This window comes from Notolepis coatsorum (assembly GCF_963971535.1).
Source record: "Notolepis coatsorum genome assembly, chromosome: 8".
Taxonomy (NCBI): domain Eukaryota; kingdom Metazoa; phylum Chordata; class Actinopteri; order Aulopiformes; family Paralepididae; genus Notolepis; species Notolepis coatsorum.
Genome location: NC_140172.1, coordinates 42,717,631 through 42,736,419, shown reverse-complemented (window position 1 = coordinate 42,736,419; position 18,789 = coordinate 42,717,631). Strand labels below are relative to the sequence as shown.

Below are 18,789 nucleotides of genomic sequence, written 5' to 3'. Positions count from 1 at the left end.
CCCCCCTCGCTATGAGCGTAGCAGGACGCTAGTGGGCTAGTCGCTAAAATATATATCGTTTTATATATAATTGTACCAACACAGATATTAGGCAGTACACACATTGTCCTGCAATACATGTACAGTGAATGCACAGCTACATTCGCCATATATTTCTATCGCTGCTGCGGTCTACAGTGAAATGCAATATTATTATTATTATTGTAAAGATTATCATTACAATTATTATTATTTTGTGCACGTTGAGAGGCTGTGTTCTTTGCACACAACCCTCGTACACTTGTAACATTGCCTCTCCAGGCGGCTGCGATTGTAATGATAATCTTTACAACAATAATATAATAATAATAATAATAATATTGCATTTCACTGTAGACCGCAGCAGCGATAGAAATATATGGCGAATGTAGCTGTGCATTCACTGTACATGTATTGCAGGACAATGTGTGTACTGCCTAGTAATATCTGTGTTGGTACAATATAAAACAATATATTTTAGCGACTAGCCCACTAGCGTCCTGCTAGCTGCTACGCTCATAGCGAGGGGGCCGTACTAGCGTAGGTCAGTGGCCAATCAGAGCGCAAAACGGGAACCCGGAAACACGAACGCGTTGGTAAAAGCATAGAAGCGTCAGGCGTACAGAAGCTAAAAGCACATTCCCTAATTCAGTGTAAACTCTGGGGACCCAATCACTAGTATGATATCATAAGGTCCAGAGACAGAGTTCGATTCCAGTCTAGTAATGAATTGGAAGGTGGAAGATCATCAATAATAATAATAATAATGTGTGTGTGTGTGTGTGTGTGTGTGTGTGTGTGTGTGTGTGTGTGTGTGTGTGTGTGTGTGTGTGTGTGTGTGTGTGTGTGCGTGCGTGTGTGTGTGTGTGTGCGCGCACTTCCCTATTTGTGCGACGGCGACATCGTCACGCCAAGTCTGTGACTGTGAGTCCACTATTGTCGATGAATCTTGTTGTTCATATAGACCCCACACATACGTACCACATTATCTTTTTCCAGCTGCGTTGTTCCATCCTAATCTTCAATTGGTTAACTCGTTTTCTCTCACGTCGCAGTGTCTGACTTTGTCCACGAATTTTGTATCCTTTTTGCTTTTTGGACTGTAGTTTGTTTGGACGGGACCCGGGATTCCCTTCTTGTCTCGTCGTATGACGATTTGACGACCCGAACGCGCATCATGGAACACATGTCATCGCCCGTTAGGTTCCGCGGCTGCAATAAAGGTATATAGGCTATCTATCACTAGACGAACATCTGGTTTCATTTATTTAGCTATTGTAGAAAGAAGGTAGCTTAATGATCAAGTTCAACTTTAATGTAGATGTAATTGATTCGCCCACGAAAGCATGTATTTTTCATCCCCAGCCCCAAGATAGGTTGTTCTCTGCATAATGTTGAATTAAATGTTTAGTAGGCCTATTTACCCACCTTACCTTAGGTGTGTTGGTTTGTCACGGTCTAGCATTTATATAGCTTTATGTATGTGTATTTGTTCAACATTTAAATGAAGTCCTCATACCTGTCCTTACCATTAATCATCTGTCTTTCTGTCACCTCTCATACATCTGCAACTTGTTCAGAAAAGGAGGTAGGACATTTGGTGGCAATTTTTCTAGAATAGTAATTTATGTAAGTAAGTAAATAAGTGTGTGTGTGTGTGTGTGTGTGTGTGTGTGTGTGTGTGACGTGTGTGTGTGAGTGTGTGTGCGTGTGTGCGCGGTGTGTGTTTTAAGTCTCCAACCCCCACCCTGCTAGAATCAGAGCATTAGAAGCTGGGTTAAGCCTACTGCAAAGGCCTGTGGGTAATGAGAGCTGACATGTCGCCTGTTAAGTGTTGATACGACCAATAGTTTAGGCTCTTGCTAGTCTCACATGTCGTCAGACCCCACCGTCCTATACTGTACGTCGTCATCAATTCCATAGCTCTGACTGCTGGCTACTGCTAGTCTAGGCTCTAGCTGTCCCCGGGCCTTCTAAGGACAATATAAAGGGGTCACAGGTCAGCATGGGTCACTAGCGAAGTTCAGAATAGGCTACAGTCACTACAGTACACGTTCATGGTATTTTGATCAGATACTCAATAATAAATATTGTCTTTTTTATTTTTTTTAAGGCAGAAATACTTTATTCACCAAATGCACAGGAATCTGTATTCATAGGCCAACAGTGGGATATTACCCTGAGTGTAAACTCATGCAGTATAGTATAGGACACCAGGCCAAAAGAGGACAGATATGAAGACGAATAGCCCAAGGCACTGCCTAAATCAATTCAATATGTTTTGTAAACATTATACTGATCTAATCGTGGCCCAGATATAAATGATGCCTTCAGGCCTTCAGGTTATGTTAAGTGAAAATTGTTCCTCGATGCACTCCAAGAATGACATAACTGGCAGTCCTCTACCAGGTTTCTTAAACTATGGGACAAGACCGAAAATGGATCGCAGGCCTATCTGGTGGATCCTCACTTGAATAGAGTACCAGTATGTTACTGGGACCCAGAGGGAGATGAAGCTTCTCAGTTTGGGTCCCTTCTCGGAAAGGTTTAAGAACCCATACATCTCATGCTACTATACCGGTGGACCATATTTACAAAACATCTACAACCAGAAAGTACATGTCAACCATCAAGTTTGCTGATACATCAGGAAGGTAGTTAGTGGAGGTGGTAAGGGGGCGAGTGGTGGTCCGATAACTGATCTGGTGTTTATAGCTTAAAAACAGCTCTTGCCATTAACTGTACCGTGATTTGATTTGATTTGATTTTATTAGGGATCCCCATTAGCTGGTGCGATAGCAACCAGCTAGTCTTCCTGGGGTCCACACACAAAAAAACATACAAAAACAATCACTATTGCAAAAACAAAATTATTAAAAGTCAGTACACACAATGCATAATGAAACTACTGTAACAATTAAGATAGCTAAAATTACATTAGTGTAAAACAAAAACAAAAAATTACTTTACAGTGTTAAAAGCAATTTAAAAACAATTTAAGATTATTTTTAAAAGTGAATCTACTGTAAATGCAGCAGAGGTTCCGAGGCAGGCCATTCCAAAGAGTTAATGCTCTAAAAATAAAAGATCTCCCCAAAGTGCTGGTTCTAGGACCTGGCAATTCAAGCTGCCCACTACTGGAACCTCTAGTGTAATGCTCATGCACAGTATTACTAAAAACAATCTGATTATGTATAAAAACAGGAGTTTTACTGCTCATGACCAACTTGAACAGCACAAGTATATTAAAAGACAATCTATTTTCAACGTTAAGCCAAGAGAGGTGATGTGACATCCATCGTTGGTGTGTTCAAGGGGGTGTGTAACAATGTAAAGTTAACAGTTTTTGGCAAGAGCAGTTTTGGCCGAGCAGTGGAGGTTGGAGTCTGAAGTTATAATGTATAAAAATGTATTCAGTGGAGGTGCTGCGTCTCCGGAAAAAAGCTCTGGGGGGAACCCAAAATAATCTAAAACTCTTATCTATGACTTAGTTAAAAATGAACTATAGACACTTTCCTCTCAATCCACCACTTCTGAACACACAACCTTGCTCCTCCTGTCCCAGTTGTCCACCCTGTCCATCGAGGACCAGGAGGATGCAGAGTTTCCCTTTTCCATGAGGGACCTCCCTCCCGCCTCCCACTCCGAGGAGCAGCACTCCGCCTCAGGCCCCCAGATGACCGTCGTTGACCGTGAGCCAGAGGGACCCGGGATAGGTAGCACCGCCGGGCAACTCCCCGGCCGCCCAGGGCCGACCCCTCTCTGCTGGCCCTCCTCCAGCGACCCCCCTGGCTCCCCGGCCGCCTCCCCTCGCCAACCGTTCCGGGTCCCGATGGGCGCGGAGTTCCCGGCTCTGCCGCTGAGACGGCAGCTGGCCTATCAGGAGTCTCTGGAGTCCCCGCTCAGCCCTGCCTCCTCGCGACCACACAGCCCCTGGGGCCGTTTTGATCCTTATGACTCGGCAGAGGTGATGCTCAGCTTATTATGTGCCTGTTATGTGTTTTTTATTTTATTTTTTACATTCCATATACACTGCACTTTGAAAATGGTATCGGGGTGATTGATCTCTTATTGATGTCAATTCCTACAACTTGAATCAAAGCAATATCGGCAAAAAAAAAAGCTAGCTGGAGATGGAGGCATTTGGTAGCTGACGTATAGCAGCTAAGCATAAGGTTTGGTAGCAAATCTTAAGGCTAAAAGTCAAATAGGATGCAAGATGTTTTGCATTGAGATATATGGACAATTTGTGACGGCTTCAAATATGGGCAAATCCACTGTCTCAAATGTACATCCACTGTGTTCATGTAATAACTTGTTGTGTTCATGTAATAACTTGTATAGCTAGGTTAAACAACCTTGCTTTACATCACATTCTGAAACCTACCGATACCTACTGTAAGAGGGCAAGGAGAATGCAGGGAAAAGAGATCCTCCCTAAGGATTTTAAGAGCGCAGTGTCACTGTCCCCAGAACCTTTGTTTGGAAAACAGACAAGTCTCCAAGATTAGTTATCTCCTATATGTGTGTGTCTGTCATTTATGCATGTATGTATGTGTGTGTGTGTGTGTGTGTGTGTGTGTGTGCACGTGCGTACAATTGTTTGTGTGCTAACTCTTAATCACCTCCTGTACATGGTGTGTTGTTTATGTCCTCTGCAGGACCAGGACAAGGAGTATGTGGGCTTTGCCACGCTGCCCAACCAGGTCCACAGGAAGACTGTGAAGAAGGGTTTCACTTTCACGCTCATGGTGGCAGGTGAGTTATCCCAGTGAATGAGCTGACTGCTTGAAGTGATGTCGATGCAGTCGTCATGTCAGAATGTTAGGATGTCTGTTTCAGAACGGGATGTCTCAGTATGGGGATATGTACAGTATGTACCCCTGCCTATACCTCATGCATTTACTTTCACCACAGTAGCTGTGCTTGGCTGACAGTCGTCACACCTGCATCAGGAGAGTGGCTTTTCTGCCACAGCAAGGCTCTCTATAGAGCAGCTGCTCTAGAACATGCATGTGTCTTTCAGGACCCACTTGATTTGCAGGCACAGTCAACTTTAGTATGGGAAGCTTATATACAAATTTGGGACATTCAGTAACATTCAGTATATTGGTTCATCCCCGGATATCCCATAGGGGTCCTCAAAATAGATCTCAAACAGGAAGTGACAGAAAACGAATAATAGCCGGCTATAAGGCAATTATTTAAGATATACCAAAATGACACCACGAAAGGACTTTTTTTTGGTATACATGCTTATTGGATGATGATTTACAGCAAAATTATATATATTTTTAATTCTACATAGCAGATATCCTTGCTTTCATAAAGCATTGCAGCGCAAACACAAATTCAACTAGAAGAAGTGCTGTTTGAAAAGCTGATGATTTAGAATGTCTTTCATTGTGGGATGGAATAAACAGGCGAGGTACTTGATGTAATCCAATGTGAGAAATCAATTAAGAGATATAATGTGTTCTTTATTGATTTCTATGCTGCCCCATATTAACCTGTCAATTAGTGTGACTCTTTCTGATAAATAAAATAATATTTGGTCTGGGTAGAAGAGTAAATTATGCTTCTAGGAGTCCACACACACACAAACATCTCTCTCTCTGTCTCTCTCTCTCTCTCTGTCTCTCTCTCTCTCTCTCTCTCTCTCTCTCTCTCTCTCTCTCTCTCTCTCTCTCTAGGAGAGTCTGGCCTGGGTAAATCCACCCTGATCAACAGCCTGTTCCTCACAGACATCTATAAGGACAGAAAAGTTCCAAATGCAGAAGGTGAGACAGAGTCCATTGTATTTTCTATTCTGTTCTGTATAGATACAGTTGCTGTTCTCTGTTGGTCCGGAGGTCAACTTGCATTGTTCAGAAGGCAGAAGGCAGGTATAATGTTACACACTGACATAACAGCCCTGTGTGCACCCCCAGCATTTATATCCCTTGCGTGAACATGAATAAATAATTCGTGTGTGTGTGTGTGTGTGTGTATGTGTGTGTGTGTGTGTGTGTGTGTGTGTGTGTGTGTGTGTGTTGTGTGTGTGTGTGTGTGTGTGTGTGTAGAGCGGATCACTCAGACGGTGGACATCATTAAACACACTGTTAGCATAGAGGAGAAGGGGGTCAAACTGCGGCTAAGCATCATAGACACACCAGGGTTTGGAGATGCCATCAACAATACAGACAGGTGTGGTAATTAAATTAAATTAAATTAAAATTAATTTAATATTTTTTTTTATTTAGTTTCGTTTTATTTAGTTTTGCATTCCTGATTTATTGACCATTTCATGGATCACGTGACCTGGACATTTGCACATGTGGAGGCAGAATGTTTTGCTGTAGGCTGATGGCTAACAATAGAATGACTCAACGCTCTGTGACAATAGACAATCTTTCTGGCAGTATAAGCATTCCATCTATATCCAACCCTATGTCTGGGATTCTCTCATTATTATAGGCAGTTGAAGAGTACAAATAGACTCTTCACTGGGCAAAAAAATGACTTTGTATCAGAGAAGATCCATCGTTGTTTACTACGTCACTGGAGCCAAAACACATCAGAGCCCCATAAATATTCAATGTAAACACATGGAATAATTTTGTTAGCATGACACTTGCTGTGTTTCCTTTTAGGAAATGTAGAAGTTGCATCTTGTTAAGCAATGTATCTCAAGTACCGGTAGTGTTATATCTCTTAAAGGGGAACTATTTTACTATTTCTTTCACTATTTGGGCACTTTTACACAATTCCTGTGAGTCTATGGAACACCTCTGTAATATATTTTTTTTTTATTCATTGTTTTGTATTTCTAATCAAGTCCTCAAAAACAGCATTTTTCTACCTCAAGATCTCGAGCTGTTTTGAGCCTGGGCTCCTAAACCACTGTGCACGTTCTGGTTCACCTGAACATTAACATGCAGCGGTGTCTTTATGACATCACATATAGGGCACATTTTCAAACGACTCAGTTCAGTGAGGGTGAATATTGTGAGAGGAGAATTGGAAGAATGCGCCAATATGAGAATTTTGAGACATAGATCATATTAATATAAGTTCACATAGCTAGGAAACAATGCTAAACACTCAAAAAGGCCATTTATAAGATAGTTCCCCTTTAAGTAGTATTATCATATTTTAAGTAGTTGGCCTAAGTACTCCGCTCAACCAAAGTTTAAATTCTCTGACAAGGTTTTTAGTCGTAACACAGTTCTCTGAAGTTAGAACTGTAAGGTTTTCTCATAGAAATGCCATATTTGCTCACTGCAGCTGGAAATACCTAGAGGACTACATTGACCAGCAGTTTGAGCAGTACTTCAGAGACGAGAGCGGTCTGAACAGGAAGAACATCCAGGACAACAGAGTCCACTGCTGCCTCTACTTCATCTCTCCCTTCGGACACGGGTTTGAAACCTCACTTATACACATTATAGACACAGGTTTGAAACCTCACTTATACACATTATAGACACGGGTTTGAAACCTCACTTATACACATTATAGACACGGGTTTGAAACCTCACTTATACACATTATAGACACAGGTTTGTAACCTCACTTATACACATTATAGACACAGGTTTGAAACCTCACTTATACACATTATAGACATGGGTTTGAAACCTCACTTATACACATTATAGACACAGGTTTGAAACCTCACTTATACACATTATAGACACAGGTTTAAAACCTCACTTATACACGTTATAAACACAGGTTTGAAACCTCACGTATACACATTATAGACACAGGTTTAAAACCTCACTTATACACGTTATAAACACAGGTTTGAAACCTCACTTATACACATTATAGACATGGGTTTGAAACCTCACTTATACACATTATAAACACAGGTTTGAAACCTCACTTATACACATTATAGACACAGGTTTAAAACCTCACTTATACACGTTATAAACACAGGTTTGAAACCTCACGTATACACATTATAGACACAGGTTTTAAACCTCACGTATACACATTATAGACACAGGTTTTAAACCTCACTTATACACAGTATAGACACGGGTATCAACACCTCATTTATACACATTATAGACACAGGTTTAAAACCTCACTTATACACGTTATAAACACAGGTTTGAAACCTCACGTATACACATTATAGACACGGGTATCAACACCTCATTTATACACATTATAGACACAGGTTTGAACACCTCATTTATAAAAAGAAAACTAACCAGCAACACATTATGTATCACATACTGTATGTCTATAAAGTATTATAAGATGATTCATAATTAATCATAAGCCCTTTTCATACGTGTTATAGCTGGGTGAACACAGCTGTAACTAATAACCTTAATATTGGGTCAGCTGAGCTCCATATATTACCTCACTGACGCCGAAATGAAACAGACCCATTATTAATGTTATACTATGTTACCCATGTGTGACACGCAAGAATGTCTGCTGCGAAAAGGACCTATTGTGCAGGACAATGTGGTTATAAACACACATCATAGCTCATACCACTCTATCGATAACCAGAATAAATAACAGCCATGATAAGCTACTTTCTAATTGCCTCATGAACAGACATAATATATAAGAGCTTATGATATAAGATCATACACTGTCATATCACATTATGATCCATTATAGATATAGCGACCTGAAGTGAAGTGTTACCAAACCTGCAATATATACAGTCCACAGGCCTCTTTCAAAAGTTACATAACCGTGTGTGTGTGTGTGTGTGTGTGTGTGTGTGTGTGTGTGTGTGTGTGTGTGTGTGTGTGTGTGTGTGTGTGTGTGTGTGTGTGTGTGTGTGTGTGTGTGTGTGTGTGTGTGTGTGTGTGTGTGTGTGTGTGTGTGTGTGTGTGTGTGTGTGTGTGTGTGTGTGTGCGCACGCTCCCTCTCACTCAGTCTTCGGCCACTGGATGTGGAGTGTATGAGGGCCCTGCATGGGAAGGTCAACATAGTTCCTGTCCTTGCCAAAGCTGACAGTCTGACACCTGCAGAGGTCCACAGGAAGAAGTTAAAGGTACAGTATGCAAGCCAAGGGTCCCACAACACAACACTGCATGGTAGCCAGACACCTTGTTCTCATATGTCTTCTCTCCACTCATATTAGCTGTGCTCTAGTGGAACAGTTTCACTGTCTTATGTACTTTTGCACCAAACTCGTCCGTACTGCAGCGTTCATACCAGGACCAAACCACAGCTTTCCCCAACCGGGCTGAACATAGTTGAATCCTTGAGATGAAGAATGTTTTCAAATCTCATTATCTAAAGATTGTAAATGGCAGTGATGTGTAAATGAATTGTTCAAGATGGGAGAGGTTGGGTACTTTTGGGTCACGTATCGTATGTATGAAGTATATTACAAACGCAGTGTTATGTAATATACATCATATATGCCCATACAACTGCACAAGTACATTGGCTCTTCAAACATTTTGAAAACGGACAAATGTGGTTCTTTTGTCTAAAGGGTTCAGTCAATAGACATCTGTCTAAACTAAAGCTACAGACCCATAACTGTATGCCCATAAGCGTTTAATGACATATCTGACCCAATATGCCAGTAACATTTTCCTACAATTTCATCTTTACAGTGTTGGATATTCTATGTCTTTTTTTATGCATTGCGTATTTTACCTATGAAGATGCCTACACCTGTGTGTTCCTCTCTCTCTCTCTCTCTACATCCATCCCTCCCTCCATCTCTTCCACTCCGCTGCGTGTAAATGCATCCAGATCCGAGAAGAGATGGAGCGGTTTGCGATCAACATTTACCAGTTTCCAGAGTGTGGTGATTCAGATGAGGATGAGTTCAAACTGCAGGAACAGATGCTCAAGGTGATTTGGTTTAAACTCACTTTACTGAGGTAGTATCAACACTTTACCCCCCACCCACGCTCTAGTTAGTGCACTTGGCCAATCAGCAACGCCGGGCCTCGTCATCATCATTTTGTTTAGAAACCGAAACTTCACCTAACCCTAACCTTAAAGGATGACTTTGCTATTTTGGACCTTAGATTTAGTATTTTGGTCCAGTATTGAGCTAGCTCCAATTCCCCTGCAGGCTCTCACTGGGCTACAATAGCAGACAATGGGCAATCGTAAATCCTTTGCATCCTGCACAGATGGATACACACCTGCAAAGTGGGAACATACTTTTTTTATTATTTTATTTGAAAGGTCCTGTGTCTTATAAATGGCCTTTTCCAGTGTTTAGCATTGTTTTATAGCAATAGGGGTTAGTATCAATGGGTCTGTTTCTCTAATTACCATTTTGGCGGATTGCTCTAATTCAGTTGAGACAATCTCCTCCCACCGTGAATTAGGTCATTCTGATTTGACTCGCAATCCAACGTAGCAAGGAGCTGATTGAGCTGATTGTGATCTGATTGGCTCTGTGGTTGTAGTCACCACCCACAATTCGCTCAACAACAGAGTGAGTGGAATGACTTCCTCAAACAGGGTGCCGACAGACAGCAGAGAACAAGCAAGCGAGAGAGGGAGAGAGAGAGAGAGAGAGAGAGAGAGAGAGAGAGAGGGAGAGGGAGAAAGAGGGACCGTGCACAGGAGTGTGTGTAAATGTGTGTGCGCTGTGGGGATGGGTCTTCTTCTCCCCGCAGTCGGGACCAGCATATCACTGTCAAAATATCTTTGCGCATGCTCCCACGTGCACGCCCGTATTCCGATCCGTGCAATAATATTCACAGAGGTATATATTGTCATTTGAAACAAGTTACCAATGCATTGTCCCGTGGGATTATGCCCCCCCGCGGTGAAATTCATTAGTATCCCCCTCCTCTATCTCTCTATCTCTCTCTGTGCCAGTGCAGACTGTGGGTGACTGTCACTCAAAGCGCTTATGGGCGGAGCCCAGCACAAACAGCTTGGAATCTTGAACTCGAAAATTTTTGCTTTTGAGTACTTGATAAAAAATATAAAACAATGCATTTTTTTGAAAAAAACTTTACAGATGTGTTCATAGACTCACAGGAATTGAATATTCAGAAAAATTGAAATAAAAAGACATATGACATCCCAAAAATATCCCCCACTTTCCACTGACTGCACTGTTGCAGTGTACACTTAGTTTTCCCACAGATTTGGACATGAAAATATATATACAGTAGATGAAGTGACTAAGAAGCATGGTATTTCATGAACTATACTAATATGACGTATTACTTAAAATATAGGTTTAATCAATTACACTTCCCTCAAGGTCTCTCTCTCTCTCTCCTTCTCCCTCTCCAGGACAGTATTCCATTTGCAGTAATTGGCAGTAACCTTCAGGTGGAGAGTAACGGTCGCAGGTTCAGGGGTCGTCTCTACCCCTGGGGTATTGTAGAAGGTATTAGTATTAGTGTGTGTCATCTCATTTGTGATTACTACTATGGCAGAATAAAATGTAGCTGATAATCACAATTTGTTTCTCTGCTCCACCATACGTATTGTCGTGTTTTTGTATCAGGATATATTGAATCCCTCCCACCCACTATACACAGACTTGGCTGACAGGAGGAGCACGTTCAGTGCTAGACTAACACTCCCAAGATGTAGCACTGAACGGCACAGGAAGTCCTTCATTCCGACAGCCATCAGACTTTACAATGCATCACTGTGCCTCACTGCATCACTGAGCACAGGGTGACAGCTACCTTCTTCCTGGACTTTTACTTTTAAAACAACATTGTTCAATATTACACTTACTGTAGATTTCTGTATATTTTTACTGTATATTTTTACTGTATGTATTTTATATTAGAATGTATATACATAACATAGGAAATGTGAATCCCGGACCGTATTTTATTATTATTATTTTATTCTTTTTTTTATCCACTTTTTCCCCCATCCCAATTTTGTGTATCCAATTCTCCCCTCCCCTGTCTTGAACGTTGCTCGACTATGCCCCCCACTGGTCGGTTGTAGAGAGGATAGAAGCCTTGCATCACGTGTTCCCTCCGGCACACGAGGAGGCAGCCTGTCACATCTTTTCACCTGCCAGTGCGGACTCTCGTTGGCGAGGTGTAACGCATGGGAGTCTCACACTACCCTCGCCACTTCCTGTCTCTGCTGTGCAGGCGTCTCCCAACCGACCTGTAGGGGTCGCTGTCCACAACGTCCAATCCCCACCCATCGACTTCCACCCGCTGACTCTGCCAAATGAGCCAGTACGACGGCCGGCCCAAGCCGAAGGCAATGCTGAGACTGGGATTCGATACCGGAGTCTCTTGCATTGGTGACGAGCGCAATCTCCGCTATGCCACCCAGCCGCCGATTATTATTTTATTCTTAGGCTTATTTTATTCTTTGTTCGTAGGCGATTTTTTGTTATTCGTATTCGTGACTTTGTTTTGTCTACCTAAATGTTTACTGTGAGCGATTTGTAGTGCCAAATTTCCCTCGGGATGTAAAGTATTTCTATTCTATTCTATTGTCCCATTCCTAACCCACCCGCGTGGTTCAGTGGAGAACCCGGTTCATTCTGACTTCCTGCTGCTGAGGACCATGCTGGTGAGGACCCACATGCAGGACCTGAAGGACGTGACGCGGGAGACGCACTATGAGAACTACAGAGCCCAGTGCATCCAGAGCATGACGCGCATGGTGGTGCAGGAGAGGAGGCGCAGGTGAGCAGGGTGGCCAGCAGAGTGCGCTGCTAGCAGCACATGTCACAGAGTCGGGAGGAGTCTTGTTAAACCCGCACGTCAGAAATAGGGCCCTTTGAACAGTGGTGCAGTGCTGGGCAACCGCGGTCAAACGGCGTTTGGGCTTCGAAGTGCGCGCATCCTATTATTATGCAAAGTCTAGGTGATAAGTGCCTAGACTTTGCATAATAATAGGATACCGTTTGGCCTCCGCCCATATTACGACTGCACCCCTGCCTTTGAACCTAAATTAAACATGTGCATTTACGCATTTGACTCGATTGGTAGCACTGCTGCCATTCATGCTGCACAGGACTCACGACCAGGGGGAGGTTTCACTAGGCCTTGCCAGCATGAATAACACCTGTAATGATGGATGGATGGATGGATGGATGGATGGATGGATGGATGGATGGATGGATGGATGGATGGATGGATGGATGGATGGATGGATGGATGGATGGATGGATAGATTAGATTAGATTCAAATGTATTGTCATTATATAGCACAAGTACAGTACCACGGAAAGGAAGTTTGGCATCCAACCAGAGTGCAAATGTAACAGTAAAGTACTACTGAGTAATAGTGCTAATCGGATGCATGTACAGAGTGAAAGATTGATTGTTTGATTTAAATTCTACATTGAAAATCTACATGACACTTACATTGATACATGTGGCCTGTCTAGCAGGCACCGCCCTAAATACAGAAATCATCCTCAAAAGGTGCCAAGGCCTATTTCCTCTGGAGTCAAATATAAAATATAAAAAAAGGTTTTTACCCACAAATAGACACATGCATTGTAGGAGCCATAATGTAAGTTTCAGTATTATCTTTGGTGTTGTATAATTAGTTGTACTGTCACTTTAGGTGGTGGGCGTGTTCACGGGGGTTTGGCGGTAATGGGAGTGTTCATATGGAATTTCATTCACCTTTTCACTTGGTTGACAGTTTTTACGGAAAATGAGATTGGAGCGCATAATTTCTATTGACCGTGAACGCAAACGCAAACGCAAGATAGTTTACAAGAATGCAACAGTATCATTATTAGTGTATGTAATTAAGTGTATTTCGTCTGTTTTCATAAAGCAAAGAATAAAGGCTTGAAAAGAATATTCTGGACGTGGAACGGAATTATTTACGACGCACGTCAAAGTGTTTATACTCCTCTGCTTAGCCTCTCTGCACAGCTTGTTTATGACAGCCTACTGCCACAACATGCATCCTTGCAGACACGCACAAGAGCTGTCCTCTACTAAATAAATCCTTTGTTGACTAATAGCCATATAATTTGATGTCAACTAATCCAATTTGGGGCTATTCAATAAACAACTCAGTGAAGTTGTGTTTCACAAGACAGTGCCCTTCTGCAGAAGGATCTGTTTAAACCTTGCCTATCAAAGAGCAAAGCATATTTGTGAATATGATTGTGATGCCATAGATATGCTGTTCAGTAATGACTCATTAGTCATTGGGTATATTGACTAGACCGCTAGCAACTGATTATTCACTAATCAACTATGAGAGGCAGCTGTAATACACTTGACTACTCTGTTGACATCAGACATTTTACATGTTGATCAAGATCAGTGATGGAGGAGTGTCTGTTTATGTGTGTCTCTGTGTATGTTAGGGTGCTTTCACATATAGTTTTGGTGGACTCTGTGCGGTTCTGGTGGTGAAGTTGCAACATTGTTGCATTCTTTATTTGGTTCATCTGCATTCACACAGCATTTTGTCAGGTGCACCAAAACTTTCTGAACAATGTCACACGGTCGAAAATGGCGCTCGTCTATTGGACAATAGAGAGTGGAAATGTGTGTGTGTGGCTGCGAGCCTGTGTGTGTGCGCACGCGTGTGTGTCTGTGTGTGTGGACTGCGAGCCCCATAGATATGGCGAGCCCTGTCTGACTCCAGATCAGCGGGGGCAGAGTTTTTTTATTTTGACATGGCATTGATCAATTGTTCTATTGAAGCCCATTACCACCATCCTCTCGCTAAACAACTTGTACACCGCGTTGTTTTTATGAGTGCCCACAAGTAGCTGTTTTATTTGGTCTTCTGCCCATATGTGTACAGTGTGCTTGTTTTGCAGTGAATGCCGCGCGCCTCGGTAATAATAATAATAAGCCACGTTTTTTCTTCCTTCTACCCAAGATGCACAGTTAGATATATAGATAGATACAGATATATAGATAGATAGATGCAGTGTGCTTGTTTTGCAGTGAATGCCGCGCGCAGTGGTAATAATAATAAGCACTTCCTATATTTGGTCCGCATTTGGTCCGATGAAGCGAACCGAGACCTATGTTTTTGGGCGGACCAGAGTTCGTGTGTTTGGTCCGCGGACCGAGTTCGACGCGCATTCACACAAACCCGAAAAACCGGACTATCGAATTCTGGTCCGATAGTCCGGACCAAACAGCCCCTGTGTCAAAGCGACCTTAGTCTGCGTGATAAGATTCCTGTGGGTCTGTGTATGTTAGTCAGCATGACAAGATTCCTGTGTGTCTCTGTGTATGTTAGTCAGCATGACAAGATTCCTGTGTCTCTGTGTATGTTAGTCTGCGTGACAAGATTCCTGTGTCTCTGTGTATGTTAGTCAGCGTGACAAGATTCCTGTGTCTCTGTGTATGTTAGTCAGCATGACAAGATTCCTGTGTCTCTGTGTATGTTAGTCAGCGTGACAAGATTCCTGTGTCTCTGTGTATGTTAGTCAGCGTGACAAGATTCCTGTGTCTCTGTGTATGTTAGTCAGCGTGACAAGATTCCTGTGTCTCTGTGTATGTTAGTCTGCGTGACAAGATTCGAGGGGGGAGCGGGGGGGCAGATTTCCCTCTGCCGTTGGCTGCCGTCGACACTGAGAAGGAAAGACTCATCTTGGAGAAAGATGAGGAGGTGAGGCTCATTGACTGTCACTCATTCCTGCACTCACTGACTCACTTTGAGATAATCACTTCCTCTTCCTGTATATCTGCCCCCCCCCCATACACACACGCCTCTTCCCCTTTTAGCTGAGGAGGATGCAGGAGGTGCTGGAAAGGATTCAGGAGCAGATGCAGCATGGATTGGCCAGAGAGGAGACTACTGATTTCCCACAATCCTTGGGAAAGGAGGGTGGAGTACCTGGGAACGTAGAAATGGCCCAAACTAGAAAACCTTGACCCTGATAATAATAATAAAAAAAACGAAACATATTTGACCTTTGTACATTAATACATTAAGCAGTGTTATACACTTGTATCCCCTGTAGTTCATGACATGTGTTCCTCCAGGAAGGAGCCCTGATTTATACTGATAACAATGCAATACCGCCCTATAGTGGCCATGCTACTGTCAGTGAACTAGAATTTGAATGGTCCATCGATACACTTTCATACAAATTATTTAAATGTGAAGCAAATCTGTCATTATGATTTTGTATTTTTCCATTGTTTGATCTGAATTTCTGTCTTTTTTTAAACTCTTGTGAAAATGTCTTATCAGAAATAAACTTTTAAACAGTCTCTGCTGTACCTTCATCACCTGGCGGTATTACAAAGCAGGATTACACTGTCAGGCCGATAACTATACAAAATATCACTGAATAAACTGATGGTATTCTGTTCCTAATGGAGTTATGTACAACAGAACAGAATCACATTCCCAAACCTAGTTTTCAAGTGTGTATTTACCTTCAAATCCAAAATATATATTTTCTCTAAACATGATATAGTTGCATCTTTTTCAAAGCTATCCAGGTAACTTGCTAACCCTGCTTTGTGAAATACCTGCCGACTTAAAGGAGTATTTGACTTTGACATTTAGAATTTCAGTTGATTATTTTTCCTCACTTGACACTTTTCTCACTGGAGATTAGCATTATTAGCATTCATCATTGAAACCAAGGGGCACAGCTAGCTGCAAATGCTAGTATGGCCCCTTGTTTTCTTTTTAACTTTTTTTTTTTTTGTTTATCGCTTTTCTGGTCAAGCATGACCGACAGAAACAGGTTGAAATGGGATGTAGAGCAGGGGAAGACATTCTGAGAAATGACGGCGGGTCCGGGAATCGAACTTGTGTCCCCCAGATCCGTGACGAACACGGTTTTCCCCGACGCAGAAATAGCGCCGAGATATGCGGTGAGCTACGGGAGCTCCCGGCCCCTTGTTTTCAATGCTAATGAAGCTAAAGTGCCATTTATGGGAAACTGAAGGACATAATGTGTTAAACCTTTTCCTCCAGTGGGACAAGTGTCGAACTGAAGACAAATAATCAACTGAAATTCTAAATGTCAAAGTACTCCTTTAACCCTTTCATTTACATTTACATTTACATTTAGTCATTTAGCTGACGCTTTTATCCAAAGCGACTTACAAGTTCTGTACGACAAGTCATCAGGAAGTGTACAACTCTATCAGCTGAGTAACGATGTTCATCAAAGTGTTGGGTGCTAGGGCGGCAAGGCGCTCGCCACAAACGCAGGAGATGCTGGGTTCGAGCCCAGCTCTCGGTGTTGCTACCAGCTTGGCTGGTCATTCATACTAACACAATTGGCAGTGTTAGGGGTGGGAATCGGACGTTGTGGACAGCGACTCCTACTGGTCGGTTGGTGCGCCTGTACAGCAGAATCAGGAAGCAACGGGGGCAGCGTGAGCCTCCCACACGTTACTCCTCGCCACTGAGAGATTGCGCTGTACAGGTGAAAAGAGGCGACGGCTGCCTCCTCGTGTACCGGAGGGGACACGTAATGCAAGGCTTCGTCCACATTGCAGCCGACCAGTGGGAGGCATGGTCTAGCAACGTTCGAGACAGGGTAGGGGAGAATTGGCGAGGCGAAATTGGGATGGGAGAAAAATAGAAAAAGGAGGAGAAAAAGTGGATAAAAAAAAAGTGTTGGGTGCTACAGTGTAGGTTAGTTCATAAGGACAAGTGAATTTTTTTTTTACATTTATTTCAGATAATGGTTATCTGCCACACGACAGAAGGTTAACCCTTTACTATCACACAACCGACGGTCGGCTGTTGTGTGGTAGTGAAAGGGTTAACCTGTGAATTGTCGCAGTGAAAGGGTTAACCGTTTTGGTAGTACGGCAGTGAAAGGGTTACGCCATGCAAGATTCTCCCCCCCTGCGCAAGACCACTGAAGAACAGAAAGAGCCGGAAAACTGTGTTGTAAATGTAATAAGATTTATTAAGAATCTTTATTATTTCATCAGCATAATTCTTCATCGTTAATATTTTTTCCCATTCTTATGGTTATCTTAAAACGGTGGACAGTTCGATCTAAAAGGCAGCCCAGAATGTACAGGCGATAGATATAACTTAAAACTTTCTCCATAGGGAAAACACCTTTATATTCATATATAATATCAGTGTAGCATGAGGTCCATCATACAGTATTATACATGGTCCCGGAAATAAACAAACGTACAAAAATCAACATAGGAACGAAAATCTAAAAACGGCAAATCTACATGCAAAAAAACAGGCATGGGTAAATCTTTTGTAAAATACATACACTCATATGCCAAAACGTGCATACAATCACACATTTACAAAAAAATTCATAGGTACATACAAATATTACAAAACTCAAAACGTAGACATTTTATCAAGAGAAAAAAAAATAAAGATTCAAATCTTTAGTTTTTTACTTTTTCATTCCACGTCTCATTCTACCTCACAAAAGGGGAAACGTAAAACATCAAAAGAAAAAGTTCATTTTAATCATTCTCTCTTTGTGTGTGTGCACGTTGCCAATGTTGTCACAGTGTTAAGGAAGCAAGGTATACACAGGTTCTACACACACACGGATAGCACCCACCCAGTCTCCACGAGTCACCTCTTTATAAAAACAATGCTCTCACTCACAAGCACTCTGCACTTATTACTCTATCATGCACAGAGCAAACTCTACAACCAAAACATAACCATGCACTGCGTACAGTAGGTTTAACCATAGTGTAGAATAGAAAAGGGTGAATATAGTCACATATACATACATAGCGGAAAATAACAGAAAAGAAAAGAAAAATGAGTAGGACCATATAACATTAATTACATACACCTGATGGTGGCAAACATAGACATGATTCAGACATACGTACACGTAGACAGATGCATGTATAGGCTGGCAAGAGGGACGTG

General features: G+C 42.2%; 1 protein-coding gene across 1 annotated transcript; it reads left to right on the top strand.

Annotated features, from left to right (window-relative positions):
* Positions 1 to 1,195: 1,195 nt before the first annotated feature.
* LOC311233432 (septin-5-like) lies at positions 1,196 to 15,824 on the top strand (the record flags this gene model as incomplete). Its single annotated transcript, XM_084320400.1, has 12 exons — positions 1,196 to 1,216; positions 3,584 to 3,985; positions 4,680 to 4,776; positions 5,712 to 5,798; positions 6,081 to 6,204; positions 7,285 to 7,419; positions 8,914 to 9,031; positions 9,748 to 9,849; positions 11,263 to 11,359; positions 12,479 to 12,641; positions 15,453 to 15,558; positions 15,675 to 15,824. 12 exons carry the CDS (start codon positions 1,196 to 1,198, stop codon positions 15,822 to 15,824), a joined length of 1,602 nt encoding a protein of 533 aa, XP_084176526.1.
* Positions 15,825 to 18,789: the final 2,965 nt, after the last annotated feature.